The 21,410-nt window shown below is 44.6% G+C and overlaps 1 protein-coding gene across 3 annotated transcripts in view; it reads left to right on the top strand.

Moving 5' to 3' along the window:
* LOC123754081 (uncharacterized) overlaps positions 1-21,410 on the top strand; it is a 419,143-nt gene that overhangs the window by 374,705 nt on the left and 23,028 nt on the right. For all 3 annotated transcript variants that reach the window (XM_045736239.2, XM_045736241.2, XM_045736238.2), the window contains one exon: positions 8,476-8,655. In XM_045736239.2, the coding sequence (XP_045592195.2) occupies positions 8,476-8,655 (180 nt within the window). The remainder of the gene's footprint in view (positions 1-8,475; positions 8,656-21,410) is intronic.

Here is a 21,410-nt window from a genome sequence, read left to right as displayed (position 1 = left end):
CCATTATCACATCAGGCAGTGAGGACCTTTCTGGTGTGCTCTCCCTGGGACATTTCATCTGAGTGCCACTAGGTCCTGGTTGAGGCTCACTGCTCGATTTCCTCACCACAAATCTGTCCATGGAAGCTTGCTTTTCCCTTCTTCGCAAGCTGTCTCTGTAGTAAGGCATCACATTGTCATTGAAAAGATTAAGCCTGCTACAGCTTTCTCTGGGTGAGTCTTTTCAACAATTGTTTGAATCTCTTCCCACATCTGACACACCTTCTTAATTACTGCAGAAGGGACATTCGCTACTGCCTCCTCCTCCTCCACTGTAGAATCATCCGCTGCGTTGTCTTTCTGTTCCTGTTGAAGGGCTTTGAGTTCTTCAGTGGTCAGTTCTTCGTTGTGTTCTTCCACCAATTCTTCCACATCATCACCATCCAATTCCAAGCCCATTTGCTGGCCTAGACTAACAATTTCCTCAACAATAGGCGCCTCATTTAGAGGCTCAAACCCCTCAAAATCTAGTTCTCTCACACATTCAGGCCACAATTTTCTCCAGCCAGAGATCAGGGTTCTTTGAGTCACTTCTTGCCAGGCTTTGTCAACGAGTTTTAAAGCACTACAAATGTTAAAATGGTGTTTCCAGAACACTTTGAGGGTGAGGTTTGTGGCTTCAGTCACTTCAAAACATTTCTGGAAAAGTGCCCTTTCATAAAGTTTCTTAAAATTCACTATGATTTTCTGTTTCATAGGCTGAATTAGAGGAGTGGTGTTAGGAGGAAGGAATTTAACTGTGAGGAATTTATTGTATCTGGGCAACAAATCATCTTCCAAGCCTGGAGGATGAGCAGGAGCATTGTCGAGGAGAAGCACGGCTTTGAGTAGCAGATGTTTCTCCTGCATATATTTTTCTATGGCAGGCCACAGCACTTCATTCACCCAATCTGAAAAAATAAGCCTAGTCACCCATGCTTTTTTATTAGCCTTCCACATCACACACAAATGGGTTTTCTGCACTTTATATTGTTTGAAAACCCTTGGATTTTCAGAATGATACACTAGCAAGGGTTTAATTTTCAAATCGCCACTCGCATTTGAACACAGCACAAGCGTAAACCTATCTTTCATAGGCTTGTGTCCGGGCAAGGATTTTTCCTCCTTGATAATGTATGTCCTCTTAGGCATTCTTTTCCAAAACAGTCCTGTTTCGTCACAATTAAGCACTTGTTGCGGTAGGTATCCCTCAGCCTCTGCAAACTCTTTAAATTCCTCAATAAATCGTCCAGCGGCTGGTTTGTCTGAGCTGGCTGCCTCCCCATGCCTTGTAACACTATGGATACCACTTCTCCTTCTAAATTTTTCAAACCAGCCCCTGCTTGCCTTAACCCTCAAATCGCTAGGGGCCCAAATGGAATTCACACCCACAGGCGCAACAAAAAAAAAAATTCCAAAAAATTCTTTCGTCTTATAGAAGTGTTCATTTGTGTTCCCTGATCACGGAAAAAAATAACAAAAAAATCGTAGGTGGCATATTTTAGCTGCAATAGGGTAGGGAAGTGTGGCAAAAAAGGGGCGTTGGCAGAGCCTTCGCCAGACGGTCTACTCCGCCCGAGCTGTCAGACGGCAGTTGCCACAAATATATTATTACCTAATTATTTCAATGTCTCTGATTTTTTTTTAGTTTTTTTGCAGTAATATTATTCCATACAGTGAATTGTGGTATATTTATATTATAAAATGTGTGAACCATCGCTGTACTCAAAATTATGGTGTGCATATTAGTGATTCAATTATTATGTTCATAAAACAATAAACAAATAGTTTTGCTGTTGTTACACTATATACACAGGTTATATATAAGTATTTGCATGTTTTGTACACCATAACGAACTACTAAGTTGGTCTTGTGAGTCAAAAAGCAACGAGGAGTGAAACACCAAACACCAGCGAGCCACTCACTGCCACTCCCTCCCTCAACACCACCTCACTCACCTCCCACAATACTCTTTTGTATTTATTCACTGTACACAGACGTTATATATACGTATTTACATGTTTTGTTCACCATAACTGTACATCTAAGCTTGTATGGTGAGTGAAGGCCATAAGACGTAGCTACTCACACAGTCAGCTGATCGGCGGCCGCCCTCAAGGCCAGACGCACTAATATTTGTCATCCAACAATATTGTTTGTGGTGTTATTACGCTATATACACACATTATATATAAGTATCTACCTGTTTTATTCACTATACCTGAACAAATAAGCTGGTATGGTGCCCAAAGACCATAGTGGCCATCAGTAAACACCATGCCAAGTCGTGCAGACGACGCTCCTCCCTCACCAAAATGGCGGCTCCCAACCTACTCCTCTCGCTGTTATCTCACACTATACACACGTTATATATAAGTATCTACATTTGTGTTCACCATAGCGAATCACTAAGCTGGTATGGTGAGTGCAGTCAATAAATGGTGGCCACACACAGTCAGAAGACGACGCCACCACCCTCCCTCCCACAGCATTACTCCTCCCTCCATGGAGCACAGCGCTGAATATCACCACAATCCTGCTATTATCAGAATCCTGGTCAGTTTTATCACAGTCAGGGGGCTTCAGTAATACTATCACTGCTAAATAATAGCAGTATCATTTATATTATGGTATTTGTAGGCGATGCTGTGGTCACAAGCTGAACAGCGGTGCTGTGAGCTCGTGCTGCGTGCGCCAGCCTTGGTGGCTTGCTCTATACTGACGCTGTAACACCCAAGAATGTTGGCCTGGATTTTTTTTCTAGGTGGCATCTGGCAACTATCGGTCGTGGCTGTACTATAGCTGCTCCTATCCCAGGCGGGGCGTTTAAATTATAGCGCTAGACACGAAATCATATATAAATGATGTGCGCGGTTTCGGTTTTGTCACTGATATCATTTATATATGATATGCGCGGTTTGAGGGTTAAACTCTTTCGTATCTGCATCACTCGTTGCAGGGGTATTCTTTAGAAGGTCTTCGTGCAATACCCTGGCTTTCTCACAAATAATGGCCTCCGAAACACTATCACCCCTTAACTCCTTGTCGTGTATCCAAATTAACACTTTGCGGCCATGAGGACTCCTCCCGGCGTCCTGTTTCGCCTACCCGCTACCGCTAAGTGGACATAAACTTATGTCCTCTTTTTAAAATATTTGTATAAAATTCAATTTTTTTCCGATTTACTTTGGGTTTGTTTCAAACTGCGCGCCATGAGAGTCTCTTTCTCACCAATAGGCTGCATTGTACAATAAGTTCATGAAAGGTTCACAAACATAACAAAAGTAAAAACATTTCGTGTGTGTTTGACTCTCACTGATATGTTCCAGCGTTGTTTTATATTTGGCGCTATTCTATCTTACGCTTTGTTGATCTTTTTTACCTATGGGCTCATAGAACATTCTATTGCAAACACATTGACACAAAAATTAATGACGTACATACAATAATAATGTCATGAGAGTGAAATAAGTACAGTGGTACCTCGCATAACGATTGCCCCAAAAGACGAATATTTTGGGTAACGAACGGCCCGATCGGCGTCAAATCGTCCCGTATGACAAACGCTGGTTTGAGTAACGTCAACACCACATGGTGGGGTCCCGCTGCTGCTTGCACATTCTTAGACGCCTCCGACGATGCACATAAATTATGTTGTTCTTGTTTAAAGATGCTAATGATGCTGGGATATAAAAGGGTGACTGCTGAGATGTTGCAAAGCATTGACGTTTTTGTAGGAAAAAAGAAATGAAATATCTGATATACAACAAATGTCAAAAAAGTTCGTTCGGTGTTCGGCAGGTAGGCTGCTCCATTATAACAATCTTTCTTTGTTTCAAATGTGTTCCATTTGTTTTTTATTTGTCATTTACGTCTCAATAATGGAGAAGCCTACCTTACATACACTGAATAAACCATTATGACATTTTCCTTTCTTCAAATGTGTTCAATATTTATTTTTCATTTGTCTTATAGCAAAAGGTTCGTTCTGTGGTCGGCAGGTAGGCTGCTCCATGTTTCTTACATACAAAAAACGTAAATAATAAAAAATATGAAGAATTTTGAAAACCAGTACAAATGTCAAAAATGTTCGTTCGGTGGTCTACAGGTCGACTGCTCCATGTTTCTTAAAAAAAAAAAAAAAAACGAAAAATAAAAGAACTGTTGAAACAATTTGAAAAATGGACAAATGTCATAAAGGTTCGTTCAGTGTTTGTCGGGTAGGCTGCTCCATTATTGAGACGTAAGTGATAAATACAAAACAAATGGAACACATTTGAAACAAAGAAAGATTGTCATAATGGAGCAGCCTACCCAACAAACACTGAACGAACCTTTTGCTATAACGAATATGAAAGACAAGGGCTGCTGGCTGGGTTAGTAGTGCGTGAGCAACCATTTGTAGCACACATGCCTCTGGCTCTCAAACACCTGTCCCACACGGTGTTGAAAGACTGTACTCAGTCAGTGCAATTCAGACCCTATTGTTTGAAGAACATAAGGGTCATAACATTGGTGAAGCTAGGCGCAATAAGGGCTTAACACAACGGTCGGATGCCTGTGATACAGCACCTATGAGGATGATACAGCGAGCGTATCCAGGTGTAGCTCTGAGCCCCACCCTTGCCATCTCTAATGTATATAGATGATACATAGATGAATCGTTTTCTGCGTTCAGTGATGATGCATCTGATACAAGTAGCATAGATGAACAGTGTTAGCGGCTTCCATGGTGGTGGTGTTCATTGATATTTTTAAGAATACCTGAATCTTTTCCTGACTGATGGACACTCTTTAAGGCTAGCTGAATCTCTTCCTGACTGATGGACACTCTTTGAGGCTAGCTGAATCTCTTCCTGTGTGGGACATTACAAAGCGATCTTTTCAAGACTACCTTACAAATTGAGCTTTTCCTATAATCGTTTCAATACTACCTTATGCTTTACAAGCTTGGCTACATACCACCTACAAGTACTAAAGCCAAGGGTGCACGCGAGTGCATTATTTGCAAGCACACAGAACGATGAAACAGGAAACAAAAATCTATCTGTAGCTGGTGCAAGGAGAGCAAAGTCGCGCTGTGTACCATGGACTACTTCGTTGACTATTACGCACCTCCAAAGTACTGAGTGTGTAATACAGTGTGTTACTGTGTAAATAGTATGTGAAACTGTACATATTGTAATATTAGTGCATTTTTACCACGTAATATTGTGACTAAACATTTATTGTGGACACATTACTGACACATGTATCACAGTTTCATGGAAAATTATGAACATTCTACTGTATACATATTGTAAAGGTCACAAATATGCATCATATACGATAAAAGAAACAAATAAAACCGCATTGGAAATGCATAGGAAAAATATTTGAAAATATATTTGTGGCAACACGCGGTGCTTGAATGGCCTGCGCGACCGTGTCTGGGAGCTTCACACACGGGCGACCAGCCCCTGATGACGTCACAGCGCACCTTGTCCACGCCCTCACAGCCAAAGTAAGTGGAATTTGGTAATTATTTTTACATAGACATGTTCAGGGACGGTAATTTATCATTTTACAAAGAAAAATTATATTTTGGGGAACATTTGATGTCATGCACACTAGGGAAATTTCACAATAAACACAGTGCATCACACTGGTTACATGGGGGACACTCGTTTTGTATGACGTCCGTTTCACATGACGAACATGGAACGGATTAAATTCGTTATGGGAGGTACCACTGTATAAACTTTCAAAGCGCCGTGCGTTGTCCCGTCACCGATACCGGGTAACAATTTCACCACTTCCCACACTCTTGCGGGCGGGCCGCAATCATTATTCTATGCTTATATTCATATCACCGTGTTGGGAATTTCATTGCGAGTCCATTGATACCAAAATTAACGCTGTAGGACAAGTGTGGAGGTGATAACAATTCCAAGAGTAAAAACATTTTCTTGCTGTTGGGCGCTCACGGCGAGTCATCTTCGTAGTTATTTATTTGGTGCTGGTATCCCTATACGTTTCGTGACTTTTTTTACTGATGTTCTTCTAGAGAATTTTATTGCGAACACGTTGGTACCAAAATGAAATACGTAGCTCAAGAACTAAGGTCAGGAGAGTAAAAAGAGTATACACATTTTACGCTTACGCGGCAAAACGCCGGGAACACTTACGGTTGTTTTTTTTACATTCGTCTGGAGCCGGAAAGTGTCAATAACAACTTTTCCACTTCTTCAAGTATTTGTGGTCTTTGTTTCGTTATTGTTCTTACTCCTTTTGCCACTTTAGCACTCATAATCTCATTTTTCTTCTTAAGTATAGTGCATATTGTTGATGTGGTTTTGTTGTACTGCCTACAAAGTTCAACAACACGTGTACCGTTCTCATGTTTCCGAATGATCTTTTGTTTCTCCTCTATTGTCATCCTCACATGGGCTTCCTTACCTTGATCCTTACCACTGGCTTTCTTGGGACCCATGGTGAGATATATAATAACAAATTGTATAGTCAAATCACCAAAAATCCAACAAAACACTGAAAATCCGCGAGAAGAATTGATGTGGGGTAGTCACTGGGCGCGAGACAGTGGTAAACTGAGGGGCGGAGGGGCGACGATCGCTGAACCACCACACGCTAGGTCGGCCTGTGCACGTATCAACAAACTCGCGTTACGAGACATATTTTCCGAGGAAATCCTGCTCGTATCTTGAAAAACTCGCATACAGGGACACTCGCATTCCGAGGTACCACTGTACGTCTTTGTGCCTTTACTCACCATACAAGCTTAGATGTACAGTTATGGTGAACAAAACATGTAAATACTTATATATAACGTCTGTATATAAAAGCAAAAACAGTATGGTGGGAGGAGAATGGTGGCAAGTCAGGTGAGGTGAGGGAGGGAGGGAGTGGCAGCCAGTGGCGGGCTGCCACTGGCTACCACTGGCACTGCCACTTAGCATACCAACTTAGTGGTTCGTAATGGTGAACACGAATGTAGATACTTATATATAGCATCTGCATATAGTGAATAAAAGCAAAAACAGTATTGTGGGAGGAGAATGTGGGCGACTCAGGTGACTTGAGGGAGGGAGGAAGTAGCAGCCAGTGGCAGGCTGCCACTGGCACTGCCACTCAGCATGCCAACTTAGTGGTTCGTTATGGTGAACACGAATGTAGATACTTACATACAACGTCTGTATATAGTGAACAAAAGCAAAAACAGTATGGTGGGAGGAGAATGTAGGGGAGTGAGGTGTTGAGGGAGTGGCTGGCTGGCTGGTGTGTGGTGGTCACTCCTCGTTACTTTTTGACTCATAATAGCAACTTAGTGGTTCGTTATGGTGAACAAAACATGCAGATACTTATATATAACCTGTGTATATAGTGTAATAACCGACAAAGTATTTGTTCACTGTTTGATAAACATCTTCTTGAGGTTATTTTGAGATGAATTTCGGGGCTTTTTTAGTGTCCCCGCGGCCCAGTCCTCGACCAGGCCTCCACCCCCAGGAAGCAGCCCATGACAGCTGACTAACACCCAGGTACCTATTTTACTGCTAGGTAACAGGGGCATAGGGTGAAAGAAACTCTGCCCATTGTTTCTCGCCGGTGCCTGGGATCGAACCCGGGACCACAGGATCACAAGTCCAGCATACTGTCCGCTCGGCCGACCGGCTCCCTCCTCAACATAATTGAATCAACAATATGCACACCATATTTTTGAGTACAGCGATGATTCACTCATTTTATTATATATCACACTACACACTATTGAATACTATTACAGCAAAAAAACTACGAAAAATCATTCATAGACATTGAAATAATTAAGTAATTATCTCTGTGGCAACTCCGGCCTGACAGCTGGCGAGCAATAGACCGTCTGGGACGCACGCTGAGTCACCGCCTGTTTTTTGCCAGACTTCCCTGCCCTATAGCGGGCAATATATGCCACTTACGATTTTTTTATTATTTTTCCCATGATCAGTGAACACAAATTAACAGGTTTAGAAGAAAAAAATTTTTTTTTTTTTTTGGTATGCGCCTGTGAGTGACACATGCTAAATAGCCAAGCACCATTTAAGGGTTAATCCAGAAAACGTGCTTATCTGATTGGGGTCTTTCCCATATAGTCCGGATTAGCGGGTTTATACAGTATATCATCATTACCTAGCTTTAAAACCCTACATTTGTCAGCATTAAACTGCATCTGCCAATCTTTTGACAATTTCAAAGCCCTATTTAGTGCGTCTTGAAGTGATAGAGTCTTTTTTTTCCATGTTTATTTCCCTTTTTATTTTATAGTTTATTTCTCGGGGCCATGATGCAGTTCCCCGAGCTCATCTGGCCCAGTGCTATTAGCCACAGGAAGCTACTGATTGAGACACCAGAAAAGGGCATTTAATTATATTCAACTCTTGATTTAAAGATTCACATGCTCTTTACTTTTCTCTTTCTAGGAGGCATTATTTAATGAAAACCACAAAGAAGCTCATAAGCTGGCAGGTAATGCCATGGCATTATTCAAGTCAAGATTTAAGCGCATGCAACAGCTGGACCGCCACATCGAGAACAACAGCAAGTTTTTGAGGGCTTCTTGCATTCTTCACAATATTGCTTTAATTCACGAACCTGAATTGGTAAGTTTTTGTATTTTGTTTAAACTAGTTTGGTTTAAAAGGCACAATGGTGTCATAAATGCACAGATTAAAATGTCATGTTACATGTAGCCTATTTCAAAAATATATGTGAAATACCTGACTGGGAAAAAGTAGAAGGAAAGGGATGGAAGATGGATGCAGGCCTGGGAAAAATGAGTGATTAACCCTTAAAGTGCGCATCACGTCATATGACGTGCTGGACGTTGTTCCAGTCAACTTCGCATCACGTCATATGATGCGTTGGAGTACTACGCAAGATTTAAACAGCCCGCGGATACACGGGGTTCACCACACCTTCATCAGGGCTCTTGTAAACAGACGCCATTTTTTTTTAAAATCGTGGGCCAAACTCTCGGGTGTTATTGGCCTCAGTATTGAGTGAGCAACCAAGCCTGATGCACGCAGCATGAGCTAACAGCACTGCTGTTCAGCTAGTGACCACAGCATCGCCTAAAAATGCCAAATTATACTTGTTCATGCTATTATGTAGCGATGATATTATTACAGAAGACCCCTGACTGTAATAAAACTGACCAGGGTTCTGATAATAGCAGGATTGTGGTGATATTTAGCGCTGTGCGCCATGGAAGGAGGAGTAATGCTGTGGGAGGGAGGGTGGTGGCGATGTCTTTTGACTGTGTGTAATTACCTAAGTGTAATTATCTAAGTGTAGTTACAGGATGAGAGCTACGCTCGTGGTGTCCCGTCTTCCCAGCACTCTTTGTCATATAACGCTTCGAAACTACTGACGGTCTTGGCCTCCACCACCTTCTCACTTAACTTGTTCCAACCGTCTACCACTCTATTTGCGAAGGTGAATTTTCTTATATTTCTTCGGCATCTGTGTTTAGCTAGTTTAAATCTATGACCTCTGGTTCTTGAAATTCCAGGTCTCAGGAAATCTTCCCTGTCGATTTTATCAATTCCTGTTACTATTTTGTATGTAGTGATCATATCACCTCTTTTTCTTCTGTCTTCTAGTTTTGTGGCCACCTTTTATTGACTGCACTCAGCATACCAGCTTAGTGGTTCGCTATGGTGAACACAAATGTAGATACTTATATGTAACGTGTGTATAGAGGGTATAAACAGCAAGAGAAGGTTTGGAGCCGCCATTTTGGTGAGGGCGGTGGCGTCGTCTGCACGACGCCGCCGTGCAGACGACGGTGTTGTTTACTGGTTACCACGATGGTCTTTGGGCACCATACCAGTTTATTTGTACAAGTATGGTGAAGAAAACAGGTAGATATTTATATATAATGTGTGTATATAGCGTAATAACACCCCACAGTATTGTTGGAAGAGAAATATTAGTGCGTCTGGCCTTGAGGCCGGCCGCCGATCAGCTTACTGTGTGAGTAGCCACATCTCTGTGCCTTTACTCACCATACAAGCTTAGATGTACAGTTATGGTGAACAAAACATGTAGATACTTATATATAACGCCTGTATATAAGATATATAGCGTAATAACACCACACAGTATTGTTGGAGGAGAAATATTTGTGCGTCTGGCCTTGAGGGCGGCCGCTGATCAGCTGACTGTGTGAGTAGCCACATCATTGTGCCTTTACTCACTATACAAGCTTAGATGTACAGTTATGGTGAACAAAACATGTAGATACTTATATATAACGTCTGTATATAGTGAATTATAGCAAAAACATTATTGTGGGAGGAGAATGTGGGCGAGTCAGATGACTGGAGGGAGGGCGGGAGTGGCTGGCTGGTACACGGCAGTCACTCCTCATTACTTTTTGACTCATAATAGCTACTTAGTGGTTCGTTATAGTGAACAAAACATGCAGATACTTATATATAACCTGTGCTTATAATGTAATAACCGACAAAGTATTTGTTCACTAATTGATGAACATAATTGAATCAACAATATGCACACCATATTTTTGAGTACAGCAATGATTCACTCATTTTATTATATAAATATATCAAACTACACACTATTGAATAATATTACAGCAAAAAAGGTATGAAAAATCAATCAGAGACATTGAAATAATTCGGTAATTATCTCTTTGTGGCAACTCCGGCTTGACAGCTTGCGAGTAACAGACCGCCTGGGACGCACGCCGAGTCAGCGCCTATAATTTGCCAGACTTCCCCGCCCTATAGCGGGCAATATATGCCACTTACAATTTTTTTATTATTTTTCCCGTGATCAGTGAACACAAATTAACAGGTTAGAAAGAAAAAATAATTTTTTTTTTTTTCAAAATGACATGCGTCTGTGGCGATGACAGGATTTTAAACCCCGTGCATGTTAAGGGTTAACCCTTAAACTGCGCAACACTTCATATGACGTGTTGAGTAACTGATGCGTCAGTGTGCACCAATTCATATGACTTTTGGAGTATCGCACAAGATTTAAATGACCCGTGGATAAACGGGGTTCACATCAGCTTCCTCAGGGCTCTTGTAAACAGACACCATTAAAAAAAAAAATCGTGCCAACATTCCCGGGTGCAAAACCCTCAGTACTGAGTGAGCTACCAAGGCTGGCGCACACAGCATGAGCTCGCAGCACTGCTATTCAGCTTGTAACCACAGCATCGCCTGAAAATGTCAAAAATATATTTAACAGATATTATTTAGCAATGATAGTATTACAGAAGACCCTTGACTGTGATAAAATGACCAGGATTCTGATAATAGCAGGATTGTTGTGATAATTTGCGCTGTGCACAGTATTGTGGGAGGAGTAATGTTGAGGGTGGGAGGGCTGTAGTGTCGTCTGCCGAATCTGTATGGCTGTCTGTTACTGTCTGCCCTCACTGTACCAGCTTAGTGGTTTGCTATGGTGAACACAAATGTAGATACTTATATAATGTGTATATATATATATATATATATATATATATATATATATATATATATATATATATATATATATATATATATGCATAAGGAGATGCGTAAGTTCTATTCAGTTGTGTATTTGTGAACTAAAGTCTTTGAAAATGTAATAAGTTTTACGAAACGCGCTCGTGTCGCGTCAGACTAGAAATAAAAATGAATTTTGGAGAATTGATTTTTTATTTACCTCCAACAGTGAAAAGAAATGTACGAAAGATTGAGAAAATTCGTGTTAGAATTATTAATCTTACTTTTTCGGTCATATTTAATAATATATGTCTACAGGAAAGACTGCTACCAAAATATACTAATATATATATATATATATATATATATATATATATATATATATATATATATATATATATATATATATATATATATACAGAGCACCACTTGGTTTCCGAACCCCTTGGGGACGAGACCCGTCGGTTAACATGTAAGTTCGTATACGAGAAATGGAGGAAAAAATAAAAAAAATAATGTGAAAAAATCTAAGGGAAAAAATCGACAGGTTCATAGCGTAAATGCGTGACCGTATTTTGTTTGTACTCACCAATAATTGAAGTCCTGATCCTCTTATGTTGATGATCGATGTTGATGAAGCATAGTTATTTACATGGAAGAGGTGGTGGTGGATGTTGATGGTGTTGGATTGACTGGGTCAACATGCGATGAGTCAGGTGCAGGTGATGCAATGCGAGCTTTCTTGGAAGCCATTGCAAAAGACTCTGTAATTGACATTTGTTTCATTCCCTTGGCTCTTGTTTTTAAAAACTTCATATACATATTGTACAGACTCATCATGTCCTTAGTTTCAAACTCGCTGTAACTCGTGTCCATAAATCCCAGAATGTATTCAAAATTTTGCTGAACTTTTTCCATATCAAATTTTTCCTTTAACGTTTCTTCATCCTCTTCCTCTTCCTCTTCCTCTCCATCTTCTTCACTGCACTCGTCTGGCTTTTTTGCTGTACATACTAATTCTATAATTTCATCATTAGTCATGTTTCGATTGTTTGGGGCTGCTTCATCAAAATCTATCCATCTATCTATGTCATCTTCGATTGTTTCAGTCACCAGTTCTGCTCTAATCTCAGGGGACTTAATCCCCTTGACATAGGCTAGGAGTTCCTCTCTTAATTTTTTCTTCTCGCTAACTTTCTTCACCGCAAATCCTTCAAAATCTGCCTCGTCATCTTCCTCAGGAAACAGACTTGACGCGGGCCAAAGTTTTTTCCAACCATTTCTTAGTGTTGTCTGCTTTACCTCATCCCACGCACTAGCAATAGTCCAGATAGCTGACTTTATTGTGAAGACTTTATAAAAGTCCTTAAGTGTTCCAAGCTGATTGTTAAGACGTCTGGCAAACATCCTCTTGTAGTGGTGTTTAAGGTTCTTAATTATTCCTTGATCCATGGGTTGGATCACTGAGGTTGTATTGGGTGGCAAGAACGTTCCAATAATATTGCCATTTATAAGCTCATCACCTCGTGGATGCGTTGAACTGTTATCTAGCAGCAGCACAACTTTGCTGTTTTGCGGGAGACCAACACTTTTCAGGTGCTCCTTCACCTCGGGTACAAAGTTCTTATTAAACCACTCGACAAATATTACTCGAGACATCCACGCACTTGGCTGGTCCTTATAAATCACAGGGAGGCACCTGGCTGACTTTAAAGCCCTGGGGTTTTTACTAATTCCAATCACAAGTAACTTTAATTTGTGCGTGCCAGCTGCATTTGCACAGCACAACAAAGAAATTCTCTGTTTGTTCTGTTTATAACCACCTGAAGGATCGTCCTCACCACTATGAGCCATCGTTTCTGTGGGAAGCATACGCCAGTACAAACCTGTCTCATCAGCATTATAAATTTGCTCTGGAGATAAATTTTGTTCCTGCACCATCTCCGCAAATTTACTCACATACTCATCAGCACCAACAATATCAGCAGATTGTCTTTCACCATGCACTTTAATAAACCTAATGCCATGACGGGTTTTAAAACTTCTGAGCCAACCATCACTGTATACACACTTTTGAGTAATTTTCATTGCTTGGTGAAATTCACGCGCCTTTTCCACGAGGAGCCAGCCTGCCACTGGCTTCTTCGTCACCTCACGTCTCTGTCTGTACCACTCCCAGACTGCGTTATCAACACTCTCCACTTTTGCTTTACTTACTACCTTTCTATTTCGTATTGCTTTATCACTTTCACTTCTAGAGAAATAGTCAAAAATGATAGGTTTAGCCTTAAGAAGATCAAAAACAGTACTTTTACTAATGCCATACTCAGTGCACACGACACTTCTCGGGACACCGCTTTCCACCTTCTTAATTATTTCAACTTTCTTTTCAAATGTCATCACTGACCTCTTTCTTTTACGTAACCCGCTTGTAGATGCTTTCACTGACACAATGCGTGCATTTGGAGCCGACATGGTGCACGGATGTTCCTTGATTGTGCTGATATGTAAAACAAAGTCACGGAATGAACACTCCAGTCTCGTGACAAATTCAAACAATGGGAACAATAGGCCGTGAGTCTGTGACGTCACAGGGTAGGCGGCGGCGCCCGACACGGTCAGTGAGCAAACTAAACCATCACCCACCCCCCCCACCCACCCACCACGGGCCGGCACGACGCTTGGCTGACCGCTTCCTTACCCGAGCCTGCCTGCCTGCCTCCTTCCCAGCCTGCCTGCCTGCCTGTCTGCCTGTGCCTGTCTGCCTGTGCCTGCCAGCCTGTGCCTGCCAGCCTGTGCCTGCCAGCTTGCCTTTCCCTCCCTAATTCTCACTACTTCCGTCCCTTCCTGCCTACCTCCTAGCATCTCTCCCTACCTCCCCCTCCCTCTTAGCATCTCTCCCTACCTCCTAACATCTCTCCCTACCTCCCCCTCCCTCTTAGCATCTCTCCCTACCTCCTAACATCTCTCCCTACCTCCCCCTCCCTCTTAGCATCTCTCCCTACCTCCCCCTCCCTCTTAGCATCTCTCCCTACCTCCCCCTCCCTCTTAGCATCTCTCCCTACCTCCCCCTCCCTCTTAGCATCTCTCCCTACCTCCCCCTCCCTCTTAGCATCTCTCCCTACCTCCTAACATCTCTCCCTACCTCCCCCTCCATCCTAGCATCTCTCCCTACCTCCTAACATCTCTCCCTACCTCCCCCTCCCTCTTAGCATCTCTCCCTACCTCCTAACATCTCTCCCTACCTCCCCCTCCCTCTTAGCATCTCTCCCTACCTCCCCCTCCCTCTTAGCATCTCTCCCTACCTCCTAACATCTCTCCCTACCTCCCCCTCCCTCTTAGCATCTCTCCCTACCTCCTAACATCTCTCCCTACCTCCCCCTCCATCCTAGCATCTCTCTCTCCCTCCCTTTCTGACTAATTATCCCCCTCTCTCACTGATTCTCCCCCCCCCCCTCTCATACTGCCTCCCACCTAAGCTCCATCCACCCACCAGTCAGCCATCACTGACGCAATGTGTCCATTTGGAGCCAACATGGTGCACAGATGTTTCTTGATTGTGCAGATATGTAAAACAAAAGCACAGAATGAACATTCCAGCCTTATGGCAATTCAAAATACTGTAATAGGAATAATAGGCCGTGAATCTGTGAAGTCACAGTGGGCACCCTGGACCATCTCCCACCCACCACCACAAGCCGGCGTGACGCTTGGCGGACCCCTTCCTACCCGAACTTTGTTCGGGTAGCATGACTCCCCAACCCCAATCGGGAAACTGGAAGTTTCGGATAACTAAAGTTCGGAAACCAAGTGGTGCTCTGTATATATATATATATATATATATATATATATATATATATATAGTGTAATAACAGCAAAAGGAGTATTAAGAGAAGCTATTTTGGTGAAGGAGGTGGCATCACCTGTATAACTTGTCATGCTGTGTAAGGGTAGCCACTATGCTCTTTGGGCACTATACCAGCTTAGTTGAACTGTTAAGGTGAACAAAACATGTAGATACTTATATATAATGTGTGTGTAGATAGTGTAATAACACCACAAACAGTATACTTGAAGGAGGAATGTTAGTGCATCTGGTCTTAAACCAGGGACGGAGGAAGCATCAGCTGTGTGTGGCCACCAGCAAGAAGAAAAACAAAAAAAGAGCTAGATTTTGGGGGGTTTTAATGAAGAAAACATTTATATAAGTCTTCACAACAAATTGGCAAAATTAGATATTATAGTGAACTATCATGAAGAAATAATCAGCAAATTGAAAGAAAGTAATGAGTACTTGAGTGGCAAAGTTTTAGATCTTGAAGGGTTGGTGAAACACTTAGGCAAGGACAAGAATCAACTGGAAACAAATTGCAAAGTCATGGAAGAGGAAAATAAACTCTTAAAAATAGCTTTGGAAGAAGTTAAAGCAAACTTAAACTTAAATGACTACGATAAGTTAGGTAAGGAAATTCAACAGGAAAAACAGTTTTTGTCAGTACAGCTGGAGGAAGTTACACAGGGAATAGAACGGTGCAAGGAAGATATGCAACTCACCTATGCACAAGTGGCCAAGAAGAAGGAAAAAATAGAATAAGCAGTAAAGGAAGCCAAACACTGCAGCAACCAGGATAAAACAAACATTAGACTGGAAGTCAGAAAGGAACTGGCATCAAATCCTTAATTGGTGCAAAACACAGTTGATCGAAGCAAATCTCTGATAATTTTTGGTTGCAATGAAAAGGAGATAACATCCAGGCCAGAAAGAGCTGTAGAAGAAGAGAAAGTAGGAGATAAAATTGTTGGCCTCGTGGCAGGTCTTACTACCATCGAGAATGTGTGCAAATACAGGAGGATTGGAAAGTACGTAGAAGGGAAAGGTCGACTTTTGAGGATCACCCTAAACGGTGCCAAACAGATGGAAGAAGTACTAAGGAATGCTAGAAAATTACAAAGTGATGAGGTAGGGAAAGTATGGTCATTAAGACGAGATCTTTCAAAAGAAAACAGAGAGAAGCTGAAACTGAACCTCGCCAAGGCAAAACTTTTAAATGAGAGCAGGAATGAAGAAGAAATCAATTCTTTTCTGTGGGGAGCCCCTACGGCTCCCTGGAGCTTATCGGGCTAATGTATGTTATATTAGACTGGGACATTAGCTAAGGAGTTCAGACCTACCAGGGACCAGCTCCAGAACCTGGCCCCTTCAAAGAGGTTTCAGGGAGCAATGGCACTGGAAAACCCCCTTGTGGTTGGGGTTTTCCTTATCTGCCATCGACCGGAGTCAGGCACCCAGAAAGGTAGACATAACAAAACAAACCCCACATGGTAAAAAACAAACAAAAAAACGAACAGAGAGGTAGAAACTCCCTACAATCCCAAGGAAACAAGCAAACATCACACTTTACTGCCGCGCTGATCGTCTGCACAGCCTTCCCCGCCCCGAGAGGGGGAGGGCGAGCCCCGGACCTACCGCGCTGGCTGCCAAGCTTTCGCCCCTTTCCCTCCCTGTTCACAGCTCTAGACCGTCTGCGGGTTTCTGGGTCGTGGCGGGGTTTAGTTGGGGCCGAGACTCGGGCGGTTTTCGAGGGCTGCCCCGTTCGGGTTGGGGACGGAGGTTTTCGAGCCTGTTCCTCTTGCCAAGGCTTCTGGGTCTTACCAGTGGCCCTTTCTCGCTGCCTTTCCCATGGACTCTAACTTTTCTTTAAGGGCGGAGGGCTTGGAGGATGGCTCAGCCCCGGGGCCTCAGTTGCGGGTTCCCGGGGCTGTGGGGGATGCCTGCTAGCAGTTCTGGGGTGGTTTGCCCCTACCTGGGTTTTCTGCTTCTGGGCGGAGTTTTTCGTCCATCCAGTCTGCTTGCTTCCCACTTTTGGTGGCGTGTTTTCGTATCTTTTGCGTCGGTCACAGCCCTCTGTTCTGGTGGCTATTTTCTTCTGCCAGTTTCACGGTGTGGCCACCAGGGTGGCGTTGCGGGTTGTTTACATGTGCCTGGGTGTGCTAGCGAGCGTCTTGGGTGAATTTTTCACCTTTTTCAGGGGTTTTATTCTCCTGTTGTTGCTTCTTTGCTTTTCTGGTGTTTTCTGCCCGTTTTCTGTTCCTCTGGGAATGTTTGAGTGTTGATTTTACACCAGGTTTTCCGTTTTGTCTGTATTGGGTCTGGGCCCTTGGGTTTGAGCTCAGTGTCCCTGTCTGTTATGCCTGCTCCCACACTTTGTCCCTCGGTTTTCGGTCTGTTTTGACTGTTTCCCTGGGGGTTCTGTCTGGGGGCTGTGCTTTGCCTTTCTGTGGTGTATCTCCATTGGCAAATGTGGTGGTTCGGGCTCCCCCTGGTTCGATTCCGGGTTTAATTGAGTGCTTTGGTTTTATTCCGGAGGTTTCTTCCTTTTGGGCCCCCTTTGTGGATTCAGGGGGCTTTGTTTCCTCGTGTGTGACCCAGTTCTGCCTTCTGGGGTTCCGGGGTCTTCCTGGCTTGCAGACTGATCTTTTTAGATCTTGGCACATGTTGTGGTCGTGCTGGGACTTTGGGGTTTTGTTGTCGAGGTGGGCCTTTTGATGCAGTTTTGTGCCTTCTTCGCCTGGTCGGCGTGGTGCTCTCTGCCCACTGGTCGGCGGCTTGTAATTTTCTTTTCACGTGTATGTGTGTGTGTACACATGTACATGTACATGTGTACACTGTGTGTGCACATGTGTATGTGCATACGCACATGTGTGTAAAATACCTTGTGTTGTATGTGTACTTGTATATGTATGTGTATGTGTATATACATAATATATATGTATATATGTGTATGTATACCTTTTCTTTCGGAAGGGGCTCTGTTCTCTTCTCTGTTGATGGGGCGCTGGGGGAGCAGCTTGCTCTGTTGACTCTCGCATGGTTTTGCAGTTAGTGGGCGCTTATGGTTGTCTTCCGGCCTCTGGTGGTGGCGGTGGACGGCTTCTTCCCTTTTGGGGGGTTCAGGGCTGGCGGGGTGGGCTTCTTCCCCTGCGCTTCGTCATGTCATCTTAGTGGGTGCGTTGGACGTGGTCAATCCGCCAATCCTTCTGGGGTTCCCGTCTGCTCTATGCAGACATGTTCCTGTCGAATTTGCGGTTCTTCTGGACTCCTTCAGTCTGCGCCCTGGATTCTATGCCCTCATCGAAGGACTGTTGTCTCATGTCCAGCTTCTGTTGGGGCTGGGTGCCTGGATGGTGGCCCTGGACCTCCAGGTCAATTCTTGGCACATTCCTCTCCAATTTTCTGGGACTGGCACAGTTGGTGGTGGGGCTTCAGGCTTGCCGCTTTTGTTGCCTTCCCTATTTTGTAATTGGCACTTGGTGTATTTACGCATCTTTACCAGATCTTGGTGCCCTGTCTGAGTCTGCTTGGGATTCGGTGTCTGACCTACCTCGACAACTGGCTGGTGTGGGCTCCCAGTTGGTCCACTTGTCTGCTCGCCAGGGGTTTGGTTCTTTCCAGATCGCCGGGTTTGGTTTCCTGGTGATCTGGAGGCCGTTCCATCTGTTTCTGTCCCGGGTTCAGACCTGGCTGGGTCTTGTTTAGGGCTCTTGGGCCGCTCCTTGTCTTTCCCTCCAGAAGTGTTGCTGCGGCTGTGGTCCCGGCTTCGGCTGTTCATGTTGTTCATGTGGTCCCGGGTTGACCGGCGGTGCCTCAAGCAGTTGTGTGGGAGTCTGAACTTCAACGTGCTGGTCTGCCCGCAGGGTCGGGTTTGGCTTCAGCGTCTGTTTGGTTCCTCCCCTTCTCCTCGGAGACTCCCCTTCCGCCTCTCTTGCAATCATTGGGTTCGTTCCTCCGGGGATCTTGTGTTGGTGCTGCATCACCAGCTTCCTCTTTGGAGTTTTGGAGTTCCGTGCCTTGGCACCTCCCCGAGCCTTCGCTCGATGTGTTCATGGACGGGTCATCTCTCGGCTGGGACTTTGTGACCAGTGCTCACCAGGTCGGCCGGGGATGGTGGGGTCTGTCCATCTGTCGGGCTCACAGCACAGTTCGGGAGTTCATGGCTGTCTGGTTTGCGTTTCGGAGGGTTTGGGGCCACTTGGTGCTCTACCATTCAGCTCCATTCGGACTGCTCTCTGGCGGTTCTTTGCCGGAATTCGTTTGCTGTTTGGCTCGTTTGCTGGATTCTCAGGGTTTGGCTAACCGTGAGGTTCATGTCCGGGGTGTGTCCTGCGTCCTGGCGGACAGCTGTCTCGGTTCATTCCTCTGTTCGCGGATTGGCCAGTCATCGCCAACTCGTTTCGTTGGCTCTGCCGGACTGTATAGACTCCTGGCCATGGATGTCTTCGAGTCGGCGTGGTCTAGGCATCGCCCATTCTATGTGGCGCTCTTACCCACCTGCGAGGCATTGACGGTGGATGCCTTTTGGCAGGACTGGTCGAGGTGGGGGTACCTGTTCCTCTTCTCCCGGTCCAGCTGTTGCTTCGGGTTCTGGCTCGGTTGGAGCCCATTCCCACGAGAGTAGCCCTTATGGTCCCTTGGTGGCTGGCCCAGCTTTATTTCCAGACGCTGCTTGATAGGTTACCTTGAGGTGCTTCCGGGGCTTAGCGTTCCCGCGGCCCGGTCGTCAACCAGGCCTCCTGGTTGCTGGACTGATCAACCAGGCTGTTGGACGCGGCTGCTCGCAGCCTGACGTATGAGTCACAGCCTGGTTGATCAGGTAAAAACACCAGCCACCATAGAATAGGTGGCTGGGTGGTAAGGTGTCCGAACCTGGGGCATTTTCCCGCGGCTCCGCCTCTTTCGGCAGGTCGGACCAGGTCCTCTATGTGACTGGTTCGGCCTTCTCCTTGGCTCTTCGCGTCTGGTATTTTGACGCGGGTATCACCATCTCTGTGGTGATCAGGTGGCTTTGTTGATGGTGTCCCACCTGCAAGTTTCGTCTCGGCGACAGTATGACATTCCTTGTGTTTCTATGCACTTTTTTCTTGCTCTTCGTAGGTTGTCTTCTCTTTGGCATCGGATTGTCTTATCCTTTCTTGGGTTTTCAGAACTACAGTTATTTGATGTTTCTTACTGTCGCCTCATTTTGTGCGGCGCTGGCGGAGTCGCTCCGGCTTGCGTTCGGGGTGGATGTCACATCTGCCCCGTTTCATACGCTTTCTCGTGTTTTGTTTCACCTCCGGCCTGCTCATGCGTCTGTCCTTGCGTCCATGCTGTTCGGACGTTTGCAGCTTTTGCTGTTATGTTGATGATGTCTAGGGCTCATTTCGGGCGCAGGGATTTGAAGGTCGCACAGGTTCTTGGCCGCCCATTCTTTATGCGCGTCTGCTCCTGTGCGTTCTTGTTGCCTTGGGTCGCAGGTTGTAGCCTGTTGCGGAGTTTGTGGCGGCCGCCTCTCGGGTCAGCCCTTTCTTTCCCTTCTCTTTTGATATGAAGCTCCAGGGACCCATAAGGGTTCCCCACAGAAAACCAGCGTTGAATGTAATGAAACGCCATTTTCTGGTTGAGCCCTGGAGGCTCCCTGGCAACCCTCCTTCCCACCGGTTCGCGTTTTTTTCACATTGGTTGAAGCTTAGCTTCCGTACTGATGCTAGGCAGCTGGCGCGGTAGGTCTGGGGCTTCCTCCTCCCCCTCTCGGGGTGGGGAGGGCTGTGCGGACAATCGGCGCGGTAGTAAAATGTGATGTTTGCTTGTTTGCTTGTTTCCTTGGGATTGTAGGGAGTTTCTACCTCTCTGTTTGTTTTTTTGTTTTAGTTTTTTACCATGTGGGGTTTGCTTTGTTATGCCTACTTTTCTGGGTGCCTGACCCCGGTCGATGGCAGATAAGGAAAACCCCAACCACAAGGGGGGTTTTCCAGGGCCATTGCTCCCTGAAACTTCTCTGAAGGGGCCAGGTTCTGGCGCTGGTCCCTGGTAGGTCTGAACTCCTTAGGTAATGTCCCGGTCTAATATAACATAC

Source organism: Procambarus clarkii, chromosome 6 (assembly GCF_040958095.1).
Source record: "Procambarus clarkii isolate CNS0578487 chromosome 6, FALCON_Pclarkii_2.0, whole genome shotgun sequence".
NCBI classification, from domain to species: domain Eukaryota; kingdom Metazoa; phylum Arthropoda; class Malacostraca; order Decapoda; family Cambaridae; genus Procambarus; species Procambarus clarkii.
Note: the sequence above shows the minus strand (reverse complement) of the source record. Positions and strands in the feature narration are given on the sequence as shown.